This window comes from Leucopleurus acutus, assembly GCF_964270905.1.
Source record: "Leucopleurus acutus genome assembly, chromosome: 10".
In the NCBI taxonomy this organism is placed as follows: domain Eukaryota; kingdom Metazoa; phylum Chordata; class Mammalia; order Artiodactyla; family Delphinidae; genus Leucopleurus; species Leucopleurus acutus.
In genome coordinates, this window is record NC_139153.1 from 1,728,712 (window position 1) to 1,744,717 (window position 16,006).

The 16,006-nt window shown below is 56.8% G+C and overlaps 1 protein-coding gene across 3 annotated transcripts in view; it reads right to left on the reverse strand.

The window, feature by feature from the left end:
* The window catches only part of MGLL (monoglyceride lipase), a 107,982-nt gene that overhangs the window by 63,140 nt on the left and 28,836 nt on the right, over positions 1 to 16,006 (reverse strand). For 2 of the 3 annotated variants that reach the window (XM_082847764.1, XM_082847763.1), the window contains exon 3: positions 7,259 to 7,365. In XM_082847764.1, coding sequence (XP_082703890.1) covers positions 7,259 to 7,365 — 107 coding nt within the window. Of the gene's footprint in view, positions 1 to 7,258; positions 7,366 to 8,913; positions 9,036 to 16,006 lie in introns of those variants that run through there. The other variant, XM_082847765.1, reaches the window with a different exon arrangement.

Consider the following 16,006-nt stretch of genomic DNA (forward strand, 5'->3'; position numbering starts at 1 on the left):
TTAGAAAGGTAACAGGGTGACAAGTTACCAGGTACTTCCTGCCCTGAGACAAGAAAAGACGGCACTGGGCTCCCAGAAGCATCCACGTGGCTCTCAAAGCCCCTCACGCGGAGCCTGATGCAGGATTCAGACCAAAACTTGCCTCTAACCCTCAAAAGGGCTGCATGTTTTTGTCACCTGCTTCACATGTGAATAGATCAGGGCACCTTCCCCAGCGATCACTGTCTAAATGTCTTTATTTTTATTCATTGTTTTAAAAAAATTTTTTTTGATGTGGACCATTTTTAAAGGCTTTATTGAATTTATTACAATATTGCTTCTATCTTGTTTTGGTTTTTTGGCCGTGAGGCATGTGGGATCTTATTAGCTCCCTGAACAGGGATCGAACCCGCACTCGTGGCACTGGAATGCGAAGTCTTAACCACTGGACCGCCAGGGAAGTCCCCTAAATGTCTTTAAAAATGGAATCAGTAGTGGGTAAAGAACGGACACGATAAACGGATGCCCCCAGATGGTGATAAAGAGGGTGCTCGGTGACAGGGACATCCCTATAGAGGTCCCGTCGAGGGTGACATGGAGTTCGGCTTAAATAAAATGGGGAGTGTGAGCCCCTTGCTTCAGAGGAGATGGGAAGCACGCCCCTAGTCTGCAGGGAGAGGGACGAGGTCCTCTTCTTGAAGACTGCGTCTGGGGACGCAGAGAGCAGGGGTCTGGGGGTGGGCGGGGGGCAGCGCCGATATCTACTGATATTGATACGCGCCCGGCAGCTACCACATCATGTTTCCTCACCAGGCAGATGCTCTGACTCAGTCACAGGTGGGGAAACGGAGTCTCAGGGAGGCTTAGTGCCCCGTCCAAGGTCACCGGAGTCGTGTACTCTGAAGCCTCTCCCCACGCTCACCCTCCAGGGAAGACCCGTCCCCCTTTACCCCCAGGGACACTTCCACCAGAGGCCCAGGGTACCTGCCGCCTTCCCTGCCCTGGGAGGCTCTGGAGGTAGGTACCCGGGTCTGTGTCATTTCTGCAGCCCACGCCCAGCACAGACTGCACAAGGGAGGTCCCCGGGCTGTATCTGCCGCAGGAGAGGCCCAGTCTGCTGACTGCAGATATTCCACTTCCAAGTTTAACGACACTGACGCTGCACTATTTTTTTTTTTTGGCCGCACCACATGGCATGCAGGATCTTAGTTCCCCGACCACGCAGTGGAAGCGCGGAGTCCTAACCACTGGACCGCCAGGGAATTCCCGACACTGCACCTTATTTAAAGTAAGTTCTACCCAAGAAACACCTGTGGTGACCCTGGCCCACTTCTTGGAACCTGCCCAATTGAAGCTGAAGATCCGGGGGTGGGCCCAGCCGTCTGGGTTTCCACCAGCCTTCCCGGGACCCTGGCTTCCCCCAGGTGTGAACCCCATCTCTCTCACTTTGTCTCAGCCACAGGTAACTTCACTGTTGTTAGTATTATCGTCACCATCACCTTCATTTTACAGATGAGCGAACGGAGGCTCATGAAGGTTTTTGCTTTACGCAAGAAAGAGTCAATCCCAAACAATCCCATGTCAGAGACGGATATCCAAGCTGGCAGGTCTGGGGATGTGTAACGTGAATACAGAAGGGCAAGGAGGAGGGACCACGAAGGCCTGGAAGGGACCCAGAGGCGGCCGGGGCCTGCCTTCTGCGTCTGACGCCTGCACCCACTGCGGGTGGGGCCCCGTGCCATCCATTTCACTCTCATGTTTACTACAGCAAGAAAATGTACACAGTTTTCAAACACTGGAAACAGAACATATGACTGTAACTGACAGCAATTATAGACTAGATCCCGCAAGGGGCCTTGACTCAAAACTCTCCCTGTGTGGAAAACACACAGGTAGCTTCTTCTCCCCTGAATTTCCTGAATACTCTTCTTCTGACTGGGCAGGGCTCCCACCAAAGAGAGTCAGGCTTAACTGCCGCCCACAGACACTCCCCCAGAGCTTCCTCTTCTCACATACACCCCAGCCCTGTCTGAGTTTTTTTAAAAAGTTAAAAAATAAATAAGACACATACAAACTGCCTTTAACACTTTCCCTCAAATATTTGCAGATAATTACCTCACTGTTAATCAGTTAGGAATGGTTCTTTTATACTCCGTAAATAAAGAGAGGGCAACTCGGGCCCCACCAATGTAACTCTGAATGCACCACGGTGCAGAGTCAGGAGGCTGCTCATGGGAAGGGCCTGGAGCTGCTGTGCTGGAGACGGAAGGGCTCCCGCCGCCCACGGCCTCCCAGCACTCCCGCCCCAGCGGCAGGTGGGACTGGAGGCTGCCCGCCTCTCCGGCCCCTCTCCCCTGCTCATACCACTGCTCCAAGGGGTTTCCAGTGAGTCACCGTGAGCAGCTGGTGACCAGGACGGCGTGAACGAGAGGCCGGGCTTCCTCGGTGCTGTATTTCGAACAGCACAGAAACTCCCACCCCTGGTTCTCCGCCTGCTCAGACCGCGCGGAAGCTCCCCCAACTCTGCCTGCCGCCCCCTCCCGCGCTGGCCCTGCCCTGGATCCCATCTCGCCGGGGGTTACTCCCTGCTTAGCGTCCTTCCCGAGCGCCCACAGGGTCTTACCACAGAGCCCTGAGCTTCACAGGCCAGGGGCTGGCTCCCCCTCCGCTCCTGGGGCTAGACTCCAGGATCCAGCTAAACCCTCGGGCCGGGAGTCCCATCTGAACAGGACGTAAGCATGTGATCCCATGCATCTGAGTTTTGCCAGTACCGTACGGCCTCCTCTGCCTGGAACGGTGGTTCTCAACCTCAACTACTCGTTAGACTCACCTGGGGGATTTCAAAGGTCTTGACACCACGGCCACACCAAAGTCCCGAGAGATCAGAGTCTCTGTGGAGTGAGGGGCCCCAGCATCGGTATTTTTCAAGAACCCTACCGCAGTGTTTCAGGGGCCTCCCCGGAGAGGACCATGGCTCTCAGCTATGGGCCCCTCCTCTACACCCTTTCTTCTCCCCTCAGGCTCCTCTACTCAGCCGACAAGACCCAGAACCTCGCCAACCTGCCAGGCTTTGGGAAGCCGCGCGCCGCTGGGTGGCCAAGCCTGCCTCGAGCACCTGAGTTATAGGCCTCGAGGCTCCTCTGCCCCAGCTCCAGTCGACAGCAGCCCTGCCCCAGCCTTAGCCACCAGACCGAGTCCTGGTCCCTCTGCTGGGTCCTCTCCACCCTGCTGACGCTGACACTTTCATGTGAGTATTTGCTGATATTCATAGCATCTCTGGTCTGATCTATGCCGGGTCATACACTCCTTCGTTCATTCAGCAAACACTGGTGATGCCTCTACTCTCTGCTCAGGCCTGGGCTGCACAGCAAGAAGGCTGTGGGGCTGAGGGAGAAGCGAGCACACGACACCGTAAGTCAGTTTCCGTTGCCTCCAACAGAAGGAAGAGGTACCCCTCAGGGTACAAGTACTAGGACAAAGCTGAGCGCTTCACGGGGCTGCTTAAGGGGGCTGGCGGGACAGGTCCCTCGGCCATCAGGATGCCAGCGCCTGTGTCCGTGCATTGCTCCTTGTACAGGACCTGACCCAAGGTTAATGCACGATTAGCAACCTTCACCGCTACATACGTATGATCCTAATAATAACCTTCACATCTAAACCTTCTGAAAGCACACAGAAAGGTGACACTGTGAGCTAAGCATAACTCAGAAAATATATAAAGCAGAAACGGATGAGAGACGCTCTCTTAAAGAACACGCCTGGAAGCACGGCTGTCAGAGGAGACGGTGCTTCAGCGTCCATCCTGGGTGCCTTTCTTAGCAACCAGGCCCTGTTTTGCCCGAACCAGCAAACACGCAGCAAACAAGTTAGATCTCCTGCCTCCCTTGCAGCTGGGCTTGGCCGTGTGATGCTGTCCTGGAACCTGCGGTGTAGCTGCAACACGACGGGGAGCTCTGTACTGCCTCCTGCTGAGCCCGGGAGCTGGAGCCGGTACCCGTGGGCATGAAAGCCATGCAGTGAGAACAGCTGAGCAAAGCTACAGAGGGAGCCTTGGGCGTGGATGGCACAGCGGTGTCCCGAAGCCGCCTCGGCCTTCTCATGTCACGGGAGAAAAATAAACCTTTGTTTGTTAAGCTAGCGAGGTCAGGGGTCTGATGCAGTCAAACAGCCCCCGACCGGTACGTGTGCTCTGGTGGACAAGGAGAGCCTCAGACCCTCACCTCTGACTAACTGTTACGAGGGGTAGGAAATAATGCACGACAAGGGCCTTGGTCAGAGCCTGGCATGCAGGTGGCACTCAGTAAAGGGCAGGAATATAATTCTCATTTCTGGCAAAGCCCTGCAGGCCCAGGAGGCCATCCTGTAAAATTCTAAGGTCAAACAGAAAACAAAGGGGCTTCCCTGGTGGCGCAGTGGTTGAGAGTCCGCCTGCCGATGCAGGGGACACGGGTTCGTGCCCCGGTCTGGGAAGATCCCACATGCCGCGGAGCGGCTGGGCCCGTGAGCCATGGCCGCTGAGCCTGCGCGTCCGGAGCCTGTGCTCCGCGACGGGAGGGGCCACAACAGTGAGAGGCCCGCGTACCGGGGGAAAAAAAAAAAAATAGAAAACAAAGGTAAGCGGGATGCTAATTGAGCACCTTGCTGTGCACACCAGGCTGCCAGCCAGACCGCCCAACCCAGCGTCTCCAGGTTTCTTACTGGAGCACAGCTGAGAAAGGAGATTTAACTTAAAATCAAGTTAGCACAGGATCTGTAGACACCCGCGTCTCTACAGACTGTGTTATAGAAACAGCCACGAAACCGCCCTTGGTGTCTGTTTACTTTGTGAAGCACCTTCCATCTATCCTCAGCCGATCTTCACCGCAGCCTCTGCAGCCGGGCAGGGGACCCAGGAAGCCGGCACCCCGGCTCCCAGCCTCGGTGTCCCCCGTTGGGGCTGGAGGGGGTCTAGGAGCTGGCAGAGTGAAGGGGAAGAGGCACCACCCTCCCCTGGGCCCCCGTATGCCTTATTTTATTCTAGCACTGCACTGTCTGGCCCGCTTGGTAGATGAAAAAACTAAGGCTCAGAATGGTTAGGCGTCTAAGGCCCACGGCTGGAATTGCAGTCCAGTAGACACCCGGCCCCAGGTGTGTCTGCGTCGCGGCCCTTCTGTCATCTGGGGGGCAGGTCCCCCCAGAAGCACAGGAGTGCAGATGACAACCGACAGCAGGACTGGAAACGGGGAGGTTTCGGCCAGCCTGGCACTGGCGAGGCCCTGGGGCCTTGAGAGGTGTTTTTGCTCTGTGTTTTTAATCTTTGTATCCCTCCAATTGGCCCCATAAATGCCCTGACATCTTCCCCACAGAGGTTTTGTTTAAATTTAAAAGCTATGCGGGAAAGAGTGAAGCACCTCTCTGTAGGCTTCATGCCTGTGTGAACACCAAGTCATGTGTGGTGTGCTAAAGGGAGGCTGGGCTGCAGAACCAGCAGGCCTGGGCTCAAGCCCCTCCACGCCCCACGCTCCCCTCCACACCTCTGCGAGAAGCCACCAGGCACAGGGCGTAACCACCAGTGTCTGCTTCCCCAGCCGGCACAAGACCCCACAAAGGCAGCCCAGCACCCGCTTTCTCCCACTAAGGAAGCCACGGCCACACTCATCTCTAGACAACCAAAGTCACGCTGGGTTCATTTCTTGAATAAAACACCTCCCACAGGCACTTGCCAGAGAGATTTCCCATGAGTCACTGGAAGAAACTGATCAATCAAGGAACTTAAAACAGGTGAACGCAAACAACCAGCTTTGAGCTATATTCGGAATGTCACAGAGCCAGGCCTCAGACCTGGACGGTAACTTGGAAGCATCAAAAGGCAGGCTGCTTCTCTTCTCTCTTCAGCCTAAAAGAGAAGGCTTTTCAAATTGTTTCTCTAACTTCCACGGCCAGACAACAAAAACAGGCACGACAGTTACTCCCCCCCAGATTTGGCCAAAGGCAGCTGATAAGAGGGTAGCTGACCTCAAGATTAAAAGCAGGCAACTTAAAATTCCGTTGGAGGTGTTTCGCGTTTGCACAGTACAAACGTTCTTTTCTTTCAGAATGCCCCCATGCTGTTCAGCTCACTTCAACAAACGTTAACAGAGACAAATGCGATAGGAAAAAAGTCATTCCTATCATGGGCCTTACGGTGTAGAAGGTGTCAAAGTAAATAACGACAGTCCCACAGTGAAAATCAGGATAATCCTCGAATATTCTCTCTCAGTCTGACAAATATCACTGGGACTGTTTGCAAAGCACTACAGCACATTATGACCATAGTAAGAAAGAATTGAGCCAATATTCTCAGTTATGAGGACCCCTGCACATATCTGGCTGAAAAGGGCTCTTGGTAGACCAAACTGCAGTTCCTTATATACAAAACGCCCCAGGCAAGCTTTCCCTCCTGTCGCAAGGACTCCCAGGCCTGTCACTTCGCCCCTGCCCCTCTTTTCACTTAATTATTTCCCTATCAGATAAAACGGAAGCAACGTTTCTGGATCTGGGCCGGGATGATAGCTTTCTACATTGAAGCAGTGAGAAATCACCATGGTCCGTCACAAGGAACTCTTCATTCTTAAGACTGTTAGACAAAGAAAGATCTCGACTGGGAGCCTTCCCAGCCACAGAGAAGGTCACCCAAACGATTAAGGAACTACATACTGATTTAGGCAACAAATTCTGATGGTTACTATGGATTTTGCTACTGATGAAGAATCAAAGACTTGGCCTGGGGACGTGTGTGTACATGCGTGCGTGCATCTGTATGTGCTTGTGAATGTGCCCGTGTTCGGGGTCTTCTCATGACCACACGGCCCTTGAGACCCTTACTGTTCTCCTGGTCTGAATGCTTTGGAAGCATCCTGAGGCCGCACTGGGCTGTGTACGGCACTCGCACTGAGAGCATGGCATTGTCTGAAGTCCTGTGGGGGAAACCAGGGCCCGTTCTGTGCAGAGAGAGCTTTATAAACGTGAGAGAGGGTGACTTGGCCTGCGGCAAGTTCTTACACAAACACATCCCGACTTTGGGGCTTTTCAGTGGAGTGGAGTGGCTTTTCTAATCAGCCTGCATTCAATCCCAGACTCAACAGAAACTGCTGGTCAGACACATTTTTTGTTTACATAACTGCACATTTTTTACTTACAAACATCCCGTGGAGAACGTCTTTTCCCAGTTTCAGTGCATGAATCAGAAGTGGAAAACTGAGGAGGAGGGAGGACTGGAAGGGGGCGCCCCAGAGCGGGGGCTCAGCCCCGGGCTACTCACCATGGTCGTGGGCGAACACCAGCAGTTCCAGTCCCACCAGCATCCGAGCCAGCTCGTCGTAGCGGCCACAGTGCTCCCCCGCTCCGTGGGAAACAAAGACCAGGGCCCTGCAGGGATGAGAGACGGCTGTTAGGAAGGCGCAGGCCATGGAGGCCGTGTCCAGGGCGGGGCAGGGCCCCCGCAACATCAGCGGAGAGTCAAACACTAATCACAGGTCTAAGTGAGAGGGCACGCTGTTAAAACATGGGCTTCAGGGTCACCCAGAATGGAGCCGGTTCCTACAGAACAGTCACCACAACAGTGTCTCCAGTCGGGGGCTGAGGCAGTCCCGGGAGCTCACTTCTGCAGGTGCTGGCGTATGGCGGGTCCTCCATCGGCCCCACCCAAGGGGCCAGACCTGAGCCAATCGGGGCACCAGGGTCGCAGCCGCAGTCACTGGCTCAAGTGGCTCCAGCCAAGCGAATGGGTCCAGGAGGAGCCGACCCTAGAGGACAGGTCAACCCAAGAGAGGAGAGGCACGTAGGGGGAACCCAGTCCTAACGGTGTTGTCTGGGCCCTGAACCCAGCCAGACCTGAAGCCAGCACGCTCCCAGCCCTGCTCCTGGCTGTGCCGTGCAGGCACTGGGTCTTCTGTCACTTGTGCCGACAGACAGCTCTTCCCACTGTCGTGCGGATAACTCCATTCGCACGTGCTTGCCCCCAGCTGCTGGAGTTTGTGCTCCGTGTGCACCTTTTCTTCCCTTCCCCCCTTTGCCCACCTGGCTCCCTCCTCCCTCCCTTCCAGGCCCCACTCAGGGCCCCTCCTCTGAGGGAGATTCCACAGCTTCCTCTGGGCTCCACACCCTCTTCCCAGCAGGGGCCAAGCGGCTTGCTGCCCTCCCCGCTGGCTGTAACCTCCTTGAGGACACACTGACTCACTCTCTCTCTCCCTCTCTCCCTCTTGCTGCCTCTTTGTGGCTGGCACGGTTTTGAGCTACAGCTGGCACTCTGCAAATGCGGTTTGAATGAAGGAAGGAAGGAAGGAAGGAAGAGGCTGTGACGTTCTGAAATAAACACGGTATCTCGCACCCAAGATCTGTGCGGTGGAAGCCTCAGGCCTGGAAGCAGAGCCTGGCTGGGCGCCCAGTCCCCCAGCCGCCGAAAGCCTTCCATGTGGTGAGCCCACCTGCGGACACACACAGCAGCCCCCATCACGCCGCGGCTCACCCCAGAGTGACCCGGCAGTGGAGGGTTACAGGAGGGCACTCAGATTCTTGAATATACAACTGCCCAGTCTAGGACTCAGCATGCGGCCCAGGGAGGCTAGAGTCCCCTTCAGGCAAGGGAGGAACTCCTGTGAGCCACGCCCATAAAGACGAGGGGGAGGGAGAGGGGGCAGGAGGGGGAGGACAGCAGCTGCCCTTTCACTGAGCATTTCCCATGTGACAGTTCCTCCGCTAAGTCCACATACAGGTTTCTAACCCTCATAATCATCCTACCCTTACCTTCTTTACAGCTGAGAGTGAAAACCAGAGGTCACACAACAAGCGGGTAAAATGTGGAGCAGAGCATGTCACCACCCGGCTTCCAGGTCTCCAGCGGGCAACCAGCAGGCCCAGAGTACAGGTCGTCCTGTCCCTTCCTGTCTCACCACTCCTCGGCCCCTTCCCGCTCACCGCCCGTCCTCACGAGGAGCTTCCGGCCATTCTTCAGCAGCACCGGCTCTTCCCACCTCAGGGTCTTTGGCGCGTCTCCCCGGAGCACCCTCCCCCAGACCTCCCATGGCTGCTCCTCGTGCCTGGGACTCATGGAAGACGTCTCCTGGAGCGGCCCCTGTCCCTCTGACCTTTCTGACCTACACTGGGCCCTCACTACACATCACAGTTTGCCCTTGTTTGCACTGGGCCCTCACTGCACGTCACAGTTTGTCCTTGTTTGCACTGGGCCCTCACTGCACGTCACATTTGTCCTTGTTTGCACTGGGCCCTCACTGCACGTCACAGTTTGTCCTTGTTTGCACTGGGCCCTCACTGCACGTCACATTTGTCCTTGTTTACACTGGGCCCTCACTGCACGTCACAGTTTGCCCTTGTTTGCACTGGGCCCTCACTGCACGTCACAGTTTGTCCTTGTTTGCACTGGGCCCTCACTGCACGTCACATTTGCCCTTGTTTGCACTGGGCCCTCACTGCACGTCACATTTGTCCTTGTTTGCACTGGGCCCTCACTGCACGTCACAGTTTGTCCTTGTTTGCACTGGGCCCTCACTGCACGTCACAGTTTGTCCTTGTTTGCACTGGGCCCTCACTGCACGTCACAGTTTGCCCTTGTTTGCACTGGGCCCTCACTGCACGTCACAGTTTGTCCTTGTTTGCACTGGGCCCTCACTGCACGTCACATTTGCCCTTGTTTGCACTGGGCCCTCACTGCACGTCACAGTTTGTCCTTGTTTGCACTGGGCCCTCACTGCACGTCACAGTTTGTCCTTGTTTGCACTGGGCCCTCACTGCACGTCACAGTTTGTCCTTGTTTGCACTGGGCCCTCACTGCACGTCACAGTTTGTCCTTGTTTGCACTGGGCCCTCACTGCACGTCACAGTTTGTCCTTGTTTGCACTGGGCCCTCACTGCACGTCACATTTGCCCTTGTTTGCACTGGGCCCTCACTGCACGTCACAGTTTGTCCTTGTTTGCACTGGGCCCTCACTGCACGTCACATTTGTCCTTGTTTGCACTGGGCCCTCACTGCACGTCACATTTGCCCTTGTTTGCACTGGGCCCTCACTGCACGTCACATTTGTCCTTGTTTGCACTGGGCCCTCACTGCACGTCACAGTTTGTCCTTGTTTGCACTGGGCCCTCACTGCACGTCACATTTGCCCTTGTTTGCACTGGGCCCTCACTGCACGTCACATTTGCCCTTGTTTGCACTGGGCCCTCACTGCACGTCACATTTGCCCTTGTTTGCACTGGGCCCTCACTGCACGTCACATTTGCCCTTGTTTGCACTGGGCCCTCACTGCACGTCACATTTGCCCTTGTTTGCACTGGGCCCTCACTGCACGTCACATTTGCCCTTGTTTGCACTGGGCCCTCACTGCACGTCACATTTGCCCTTGTTTGCACTGGGCCCTCACTGCACGTCACATTTGCCCTTGTTTGCACTGGGCCCTCACTGCACGTCACATTTGCCCTTGTTTGCACTGGGCCCTCACTGCACGTCACATTTGCCCTTGTTTGCACTGGGCCCTCACTGCACGTCACAGTTTGCCCTTGTTTGCACTGGGCCCTCACTGCACGTCACATTTGCCCTTGTTTGCACTGGGCCCTCACTGCACGTCACAGTTTGCCCTTGTTTGCACTGGGCCCTCACTGCACGTCACATTTGCCCTTGTTTGCACTGGGCCCTCACTGCACGTCACATTTGCCCTTGTTTGCACTGGGCCCTCACTGCACGTCACATTTGCCCTTGTTTGCACTGGGCCCTCACTGCACGTCACATTTGCCCTTGTTTGCACTGGGCCCTCACTGCACGTCACATTTGCCCTTGTTTGCACTGGGCCCTCACTGCACGTCACATTTGCCCTTGTTTGCACTGGGCCCTCACTGCACGTCACATTTGCCCTTGTTTGCACTGGGCCCTCACTGCACGTCACATTTGCCCTTGTTTGCACTGGGCCCTCACTGCACGTCACATTTGCCCTTGTTTGCACTGGGCCCTCACTGCACGTCACAGTTTGCCCTTGTTTGCACTGGGCCCTCACTGCACGTCACATTTGCCCTTGTTTGCACTGGGCCCTCACTGCACGTCACAGTTTGTCCTTGTTTGCACTGGGCCCTCACTGCACGTCACAGTTTGCCACTGCTTTGCTATTCACTTGCTCACTCGGTTCCTGGCTCTCTCCTCCACTTCGAGGTCAGCTCAAGAGGCCAGAAGCCTTGTCCACCTTGCTGCTGGCAGAATCCCAGAGCTGCCCCAGCCTAGTGGCACTGGCACATATGTGGTGAGCGAGCAGACTCCTGCGTTCTCTCTGCAGCTCCCCTCTGCGCCCCGCATTTTATTCTCTGAGCAGCACACAAAGCCCCAGCACTAACCTCAGTTTCCTTCTGCGTCTGTCCTCCCTGCCCTTTTCCTAAAATACAGCAGACATCTCACCCCCTCTTCACTGCTCCACGGAATGTCCAGCTACCTCTGCTTGCTCAGACGTCAATCTGGGCAGATTACACCTGCCCACCTGACACTTCCGGGGTCGGCTGATGGGATGTCCCTCAGCTACCCAGAAGCATGGCTGGAACCTCTAAAGAGCCATCATCTGCCGTCGGCACAAGGGGCTGTGCTCCCAGAAGGGGCAGCTCAAGCACTTTAACATCCTTGGGGAACGTGGCAGCTGCTGGATGAATTCAGCCCACAGCTAACGCGGACAGACAAGCCGGGTCACGTGACAGCCAGCCTCTCCCTGCGGTCAGGACCCAGGGTGGAGGAGGACTTCAGGGTCTCAGTTTGCATCCACAGGAGCGGCACACGGCATCACTGCCACCGTGCCTGGAACTGTCTGTTAACAGAACCCAGCCTGGACACGACGTGTGGGAGAACGGGTGCTCTTACTGTACAGGAACAACTTCTCCCCCAGCGGTTCTCAACTTGGGCCACACCTGAAATCACCTGCAGAGCCTTCCAAAGTGCCAAGGCTGTGTCCCACCCCCGGAAGCTGCTCTGGTTAACTGGTCTGGGTGGGAGAGCGCCCCAGAGGTTCCGCTGTGTGGCCGAGGCAGAGAAGCACCTGTCACCACGTGCAGCGCGGCCAACGATGCTGCTCAGACGCCACGTGGGATCCCCAGTGGCGAGAAAGCAGCCCTTCTGGCATGGAGACTTTTGGGGCCACTTATCTCCCGGAGGGACATGCTGGGTAAACCACAGGCTTACCTGGATCGCTGTAGAGGCTTCTGAGGCATGCTGCCGCCACACACACACACACACACACCCGCGCACACACACACACACACACACACACACACACGCACACACACCCCCGCACAGATGGGCAGCACCTGCACGCTCGCCTCCCCCAGACCCAGGCCAGGCTTCTCCACAGACACGCCCTCCGGCACTGGCCTCGACTGGTCCTAAGCTGCTGCTGCCATTAAGTGGGTTCCCCTTAGTTGCTAGTTTCAGCTCTCACCTGGACCCCAATTCTGAAACATCAGTCTGCCCTCCTGCTCCCCACACTTCCCTGCTCCCTGGACCTGAGCCTTTATTTTGTAGAATGCGTCTAGCAAAGTGAAGATCCAGTCACATGAGACTTCTCGCTGCGTCAGAGAGAAGCTACAGGCCCTGTGATCACGCCCTCATCTCCCTTCTCCCCTTGGCCGAGGGCTACCCTTCTTCCTGGCGCTCAGATGAGCAGATCGGGGTGCACTGCTAAATGTTTAATAACCGTAGGGAGTGGTCCTCATCTGTAGGGTTTGCAGTTTCCACGGTGTAAATGCTCTCAGCACAGCGGATTTCAAGTTATTAACGTGACACCACTGGACACGGTGCTGGGGAGAGGTGTACACAGTCGACTCCCGAGAGCCAGGCAGGTGGGCGCCGGCACGGAACCCCTGCGCCAACCGAGGCCTCTCTGGGGACCCCTCTTTTCTGACTGTGCTTGGACTGTCGCTTGGGTCTCAGGCCTTTTCCGACCACCTCAGGTGAAGGGTCCCTTCGGCACGCGACACCGTCTGAATCACCGGTCCACGGCCACGCCTTGCTTTGCCTCCCCGACCCCTGGCCGGCACGTACTCTCCAGAGCAGAGGTCTCACTGATCTCATTTATGCCCAAGTTCTCAGCTGAGGAACAGGCCGGCACACACAGGAGCTTAGGAAGGATGTGCTGACAGGCTGCAAGACCCCTGGAGCCTGGATCCCTCCGCCCACCGCATCCCACAGGCTCAGACCTCATGCCCGGGGTGTCCCTCTGCCTCGCCCCACCCACCCGTCAGGAGACCTTCCTGCCTCCCCCACCCCCAGGCCTGCTGTAGGTGGAGCCCCTGCTCACTGTCCCGTCCTGCGATCTAAACCTGAGGCCGGGCCCCAGCCCCTCCCAGGTCCCTACCTCGCTGCCACGGGAACATCCAGCCATTTCCCGAGCTGCGTGCTTACGCTGTGTCTCTGGGGAAAAGGGAACCCCCCCCCAGCACATTCACCACTGCATGCTGGCCGTCACTTGGCATTGCTCCTTTGGGGTTTCACGAGACCCCGTGATTACATTTCAGCTCTGGGAAACAGCACTGTGGAACCAGCATGCCAAGTAAATAAACACCAGCCTCACTCAAGGCTGTGAACAGGGAGCAACGTCTGAAGCCAGGACAACTTGGTTTGATTCCCGGCATTGCCGCTCGTGACCCCGGGCAAGGCCCCTAGCCACTCACAGGATGGCAGCAACGGCAGTCCTTTGACTGAGATCACCCAGAAATACTGACTCAAGGCTTAACCACGTGCCAGGCCCCAGGGACACGAGACGGACGAACAGCACTGCCCCTGCCCTCACACAGCTGACAGTCCAGTGGGAAAGACAGGCCTCAGCAGAGAACACAAGTGTCAGCGTGTGCTGTGAGAAGCACCGTGAACACACAGGGGGGCTGCAGGGAGCCTGATCCGCCCTGGAGGGAGCGGCCGGGAAGGCAGGCCGAGAAAGAGACAGGCGTGGTGGGAATGACAGCTGTCCTTTGCAGGGTCCTGCCCACCCCAGGCCCAGAGAGAAGGCCTCCCATGTGGACGTTGCTGCGAAGAGCCGGGGGTTCTGCATGCAGAGGGTGGGACCGAGCAGGGCAGTGACCCGATCTGACTTCCTGAAGCCCCCGGAGCTGCTGTGGACAACAGAGCAGGGAGGCAGGGGACGACGTCCGCCGAGGAACCCGCGTGGCCAGGCCCCCAGCAGGTGCCAGGGAAGGCGATCCCCTCCCTCCTTCCTCCCCTCGTGTTTGCATCCCCGACAAAGGACGGCAGCGGAACGTCGGCGAGGCCGTTTATGCAGACAAGGCAACACCCGCAGCGGCGGGAACGAGGCTCCAGAAGACGCTGGCGAGGATCTTCTTCCTGGAACTTCTTCGCCGGCTGCAGCCAGTCGGGAGCCCGTCGCTCCCATTCCGGGAGAGGGCGACTGTCGGCCCGGCCCCGGGAGCAGATGGCCTGCCTGGCACCCAGCCTGGGAGGCGGGGCAGCTCCCAGTAAAGCACGTGCCGCCCCTGAGATGAGCACGCTGCGGAGCTCCTCGGCATTTACAAGCCAGCCGCTCTACCTGTGCCTGGGTTTGACAAAGCGGAACTCGCCCTCCATCAAATAACCGATTCTCTTTATTCCTCTGCTTGTTCATTGTTTAAGTGACTGACCTCTCTGGGGCTCAGTTTTCTCAGCTGTAAAAGGGGGACAATCCTAAAACCACTGACCACAGAGGAATCACAAGGTAAACAAGAAAACAGGTGTGGAAGGCTCTGGGTCCTGCCTGGCACTGTCCTCGGTGAGGATGTTTCTCCGACGGCACAGGGGGGTCCTACTTGCAGCCTGGAGGCCGGTTCACGCTGCAGCCCCCGTGAGCTGGCTCCTGCACCTCTGTGGGCCTCGGTTTCTCCACCTGTGAAACGGGGGCACTGGTGCCTCCTCGATGGGGTTGGAGATGAGATGAGAGAAGGTATGTGAAAATACGCTGAGGGGCTCTGCAGCCCCTGTCGTGGGCTCTGCCTCACTCACCCGCTGGACAGCGAGCCCATTCATGGACCCACACTCTGCAGAGGCCCCTGGAAGGGTGGGCGGGAAACGGGCCAGCAGCCTCACGCGCTTCGAAGACAGAGACCGGTGCTGGGATGCAAAGAACTCCTCCCCACCTATTTCCTACAGGACTTCGGCCTCGGCTGAGACCCGCTCCCACCTCCGTCTGCACACCTGCAGGGTGGGCACACGGCCGTCGGGAGAACTAAGGGGACCAACGTAAAACACTCGGCCTGGCCTGGCTGAAGGAGAAAACGTCAGCCTCCTTCCTGCTCACCCTTCTCCCAGACATGCTGACTCATCAAAGGAAGAACTGACTGCCCAGCTGAAGAGATGTTCTGCTCCTTTTATTATTTTATTTTATTAGGAAAAAACAAACAAAAAAAAAACCCCAAGGATTTCTTGGAGGAGATTTTTGGTCGGAGGGACACAGTAGATGTTTGCGCCAGCAGGCCGCAGCTCAGGTGGGGTCACCTGACCCAGGAAGCGGCAGGCTTTGTGGGCACCAGCCCGCTGACCCTCATAACGTCCCCAATGCAGGGGGCGCGAGGGGCTCCTCCCGCCTCTTCAGGGGCTGCACTTGCTTATTTCCAAGGCGTCCCGCTCAGAAAACTAGATGGACACGGCAGCATCCACATCCACCACGCTCGTTACTGCCACGTTTTATGACGTAAAAAAATTCCCCTGGGGCTTCCCTGGTGGCGCAGTGGTTGAGAATCCGCCTGCCGATGCAGGGGACACGGGTTCGAGCCCTGGTCCGGGAGGATCCCACATGCCGCGGAGCAACTGAGCCCGTGTGCCTAGAGCCCGTGCTCCACAACAAGAGAAGCCACCCCAATGAGAAACCAGTGCTCTGCAGTGAAGAGTAGCCCCCGCTCACCGCAACTCGACCAGAGAAAGCCCACGCGCAGCAACGAAGACCCAACGCAGCCTTAAAAAATACAAACAAACAAAAAACCCAGCGCATGTGTCACCAGGCCTGCGGGTGGGACTGTGAGGCTGGCTTGGACCCCTTCCCCATAA